General features: G+C 40.7%; 1 protein-coding gene across 1 annotated transcript in view; it reads left to right on the top strand.

Moving 5' to 3' along the window:
* slc7a9 (solute carrier family 7 member 9) overlaps positions 1-3,371 on the top strand; it is a 29,898-nt gene that overhangs the window by 13,606 nt on the left and 12,921 nt on the right. Inside the window, exons 6-7 of the mRNA XM_042225884.1 lie at positions 2,471-2,573; positions 3,088-3,256. Of these exons, the coding sequence (XP_042081818.1) occupies positions 2,471-2,573; positions 3,088-3,256 (272 nt within the window). The remainder of the gene's footprint in view (positions 1-2,470; positions 2,574-3,087; positions 3,257-3,371) is intronic.

Below are 3,371 nucleotides of genomic sequence, written 5' to 3'. Positions count from 1 at the left end.
TGGGTTGGGCTTATGATGGATGGTAATTATTTACTTGGTTTCATACTTTCTCAGGCTATATGTGATAATATGATGAGTACTGCTCTTCTGAATTCAAATAAGGGGCACCATCCTCAGCATTCAGAAAAGAAAAGAACAAAACTGTTTTACATCTTTGTTTTTAAAAATGACATACTTCAAACTGCTTGCATTTTATCTCAAATGACCTTACTGATGTATCCAGATCAGGCAGCATTCAACAAATTACACTAAAATATTTTTAGTAAGCAGATACAAACCCCCCCCCCCCCACACACACACACACACACACATGACATAAAGCAATATAAATAGTTAATGAAATAGTTATATCAAAATGCAGGAACAGTGTATGAAAATTGGAATACACTCCATGATTCAACCCCTTTTGGCAGCAATAAGTTAACTTAGTCATTTCTTCTATGACTCTCAGTTTCCTTCATCATTATAGAGGATTTCTGGCCCACTGCTTTTGCAATACTGTTCAGTTCAGTGAGGTTTTGGGCATTTGTTTATGCATGACTCCTACCACAGCTTTTCAGCTAGAAAGGGCTGAATTTTGACTGAGTGACTGATATACCTAGATTTTTTATTTGTTTTTCACTCATTCTCTTGTAGCTTTGCTGGGATCACTGCTCTCTTGCATGATCCAATTTAGCCAATTTTAGTTGTTGGATAAATGGTCTCATATTTGATTCTAGAATACTTTGGTATATAGAGGAGTTAATGGTCAACTCAATGACTGCAAGGTGCCCAGGCTCTGCAAAACGAGCACAAATCATTACCGCTCTACCACCTTGCATGACAGTTGGTGTGAGGTGTTTGTGCTGATATAATTTCTTTAGTTTTTGCCAAATATTCTCCACTTTGGTCTCATCTTTGAAAAGAATATACTTCCAGGAATCTTGTGTTTTTTCAGATGTATTTGCAAATTTTGCTACCATATTTTATTAGAGAACTGAGACATTTTTCTGGCAACCCTTCCAAGCAAAACCATACTTGTTCATTATTTTTTTATTTGTACTGTCATCAATCAATCTTCTGATTGGAGGTGGCAGTGCTGGAGGTAAACAGTCCAAAAACACCCTGTTCACGATTGTGAGGAAAACAGAATTCAGGTTGGGACATTTCACAGTTCGTGTTACCCTGATTTGAATCCATGTTGTCATCTTTAAGTTTCAACGTGAGCTCATGATCAGCATTTTCAGTTTTAAGTTAATTGAAAATAGGAGCAGCAGGCAAAACATGATCACACATCATCTCACACTCAGTCCTTTTATACTTTACGTCATGACCCTCCTCCTCTAAAATATCCTTACTTGCTATGAAAGCACAGTGGCCTACTTTAAGTAGCTCGTTGGTGAGCAGAGCAGACTCAGGAAGGGAGGTGTTAGTGTAACCCATATTTAAGGATGGCTTGGATAAAATATACCAAAATGAAAAAAGGACCATTAATCTTAGCAGTACACTCTGTTTATAGTGAATAACGGTGTGTTCACACCGAACGCGATGGGCGCGGGAAAACAGCCCCAAACGCCCCTAACTTGACGCGTGCACATTCGCACCTCTACGCGTGTCCAAGAAAAATCCATTGCGCCCCAAAATATCACATTTTAACGCGCGTGAACTGGAAATGTGGGAAGGATGTGGGAGGAAGTTTTGCCAGACCGGTATCTTTGCAAGATGGCAGCTGTCGAGCTAGCGCTTGAAGAGAGAGTCTCCCTTCTCTATTTACTGTGGAGAGCAGAGTAGCGGCGTAAAGGACATCCTCGCCATACCTGGGTCCATCAGGTCCTCCAGAGGCGTGAGCAGTTTGGTGAGTTTCACCACTTGCTCTTGGTCCCAGAATCGCCCGCCTAGACACCAATTACAGGCGCTCAATCCCACCTGCAGAGCGCCTGTCCGTCTGCCTGAGGTTAGTAAAAGTGTTTAATACGGTAGTCCTTTATTGATACCTGTGCTAATATATGCTAAACCATCCATTTATACACTGCTAACATTGATGTGCTATGCTAACAGTGAATGCTGTCGGTGTTTACTGAAAGCAAACTGTGGTACAGAGACGACTCTTTATAATATTTCTAGTGATACTCAGAAGGTCTCATCAAGCCCCGATTTAATTCGATTTATGCTGTTATCAGTGTTTGCGATGATAGCATGGCTGTGGTGTCACATCAATGTATGCGCTCGGTGTTTGCTGATATCAAACTGTAGCATTAGGACCACTGAGTTAACCTTTGTAGTGATACTCACTCCTTTTTAGACCTGGTTTGATTCTGGGATAGTTGAATATTTGTATATAATCCCTGCAGCTATTGCCTTGTGATCACCTTTACTAAATATCTACAACCAATCTGATTATATCCTGTTTTTTTTTTTGTTTTTTTTCAATGTTGAAATTAAAATCTAGTAGCAGCCTTCTCATTTCTTTGTGTTTTGTGCTGTTTTACAGGCCCACGCCATCGGGTGGAGCTGGCCATCCTGAGTCCTGAAGAGGCCACACCAGTCTCCAATGGAGCATTTCCTCCTCAGCCTTGTTCCTGCTCTGGAGAGCAGCTGGTCCTTTTTATTCCTGTCTCTCTGTAAATACTTATATTTTATATATTTATGTTTAATGTTTTTCTGTTTGAGAATTCTAATATTATTTCAAATAAATTTTTATAATGACTAATGTCTCAGTTCTACTACACAGCAAATGTTGGCACACGACTTGACACATGTAGAATTTATTTCATATTATACTAATGACAAAATATACTAATACAGTGGGATGCAAAAGTTTGGGCAACCTTGTTAATAGACATCATTTTCCTGTATAAATCGTTGGTTGTTACAATAAAAAATGTCAGTTAAATATCATACAGGAGACACACACAGTGATATTTGAGAAGTGAAAAGAAGTTTACTGGATTTACAGAAAGTGTGCAATAATTGTTTAAACAAAATCAAGCAGGTGCATCAATTTGGGCACCACAAAAAAGAAATGAAATAAATATTTAGTGTATATCAATGTGTGTGTCTCCTATATGATATATGGGGTGCCTTTGTCTGGACGTGCTTCCCATCCAGAGCTGCACAGCACAGAGGAAAGTTCCAGCGCTCCTGGAATCCCTCTGTGATGGACCGCCAGTCTCCAGGTGAAGGCACAGCCATGAAGTCGTCCACTAGACAGTCCCAGATGGCCGTCGCTGCCTGGGGGGTGATCTGGCTCACCGTGGACACACCGACTCTGAAAAAGGTTCGTTTCCAACCTAGGGGGAAAACCCCAAAGTTTCCCAAAGGATGGGGGGGGCCCCGGTCCGCTTGCCCTGGGAATTTCTGACCCAACCCCCAACCAACTCTTAATTCTCTCT

The sequence above is a fragment of the Haplochromis burtoni genome, unplaced genomic scaffold (genome assembly GCF_018398535.1).
Source record: "Haplochromis burtoni strain Fernald_Lab_line unplaced genomic scaffold, NCSU_Asbu1 Contig_187, whole genome shotgun sequence".
NCBI lineage: Eukaryota > Metazoa > Chordata > Actinopteri > Cichliformes > Cichlidae > Haplochromis > Haplochromis burtoni.
The sequence above is the reverse complement of the archived record's forward strand: the minus strand, read 5'-3'. Positions and strand labels throughout refer to the sequence as shown.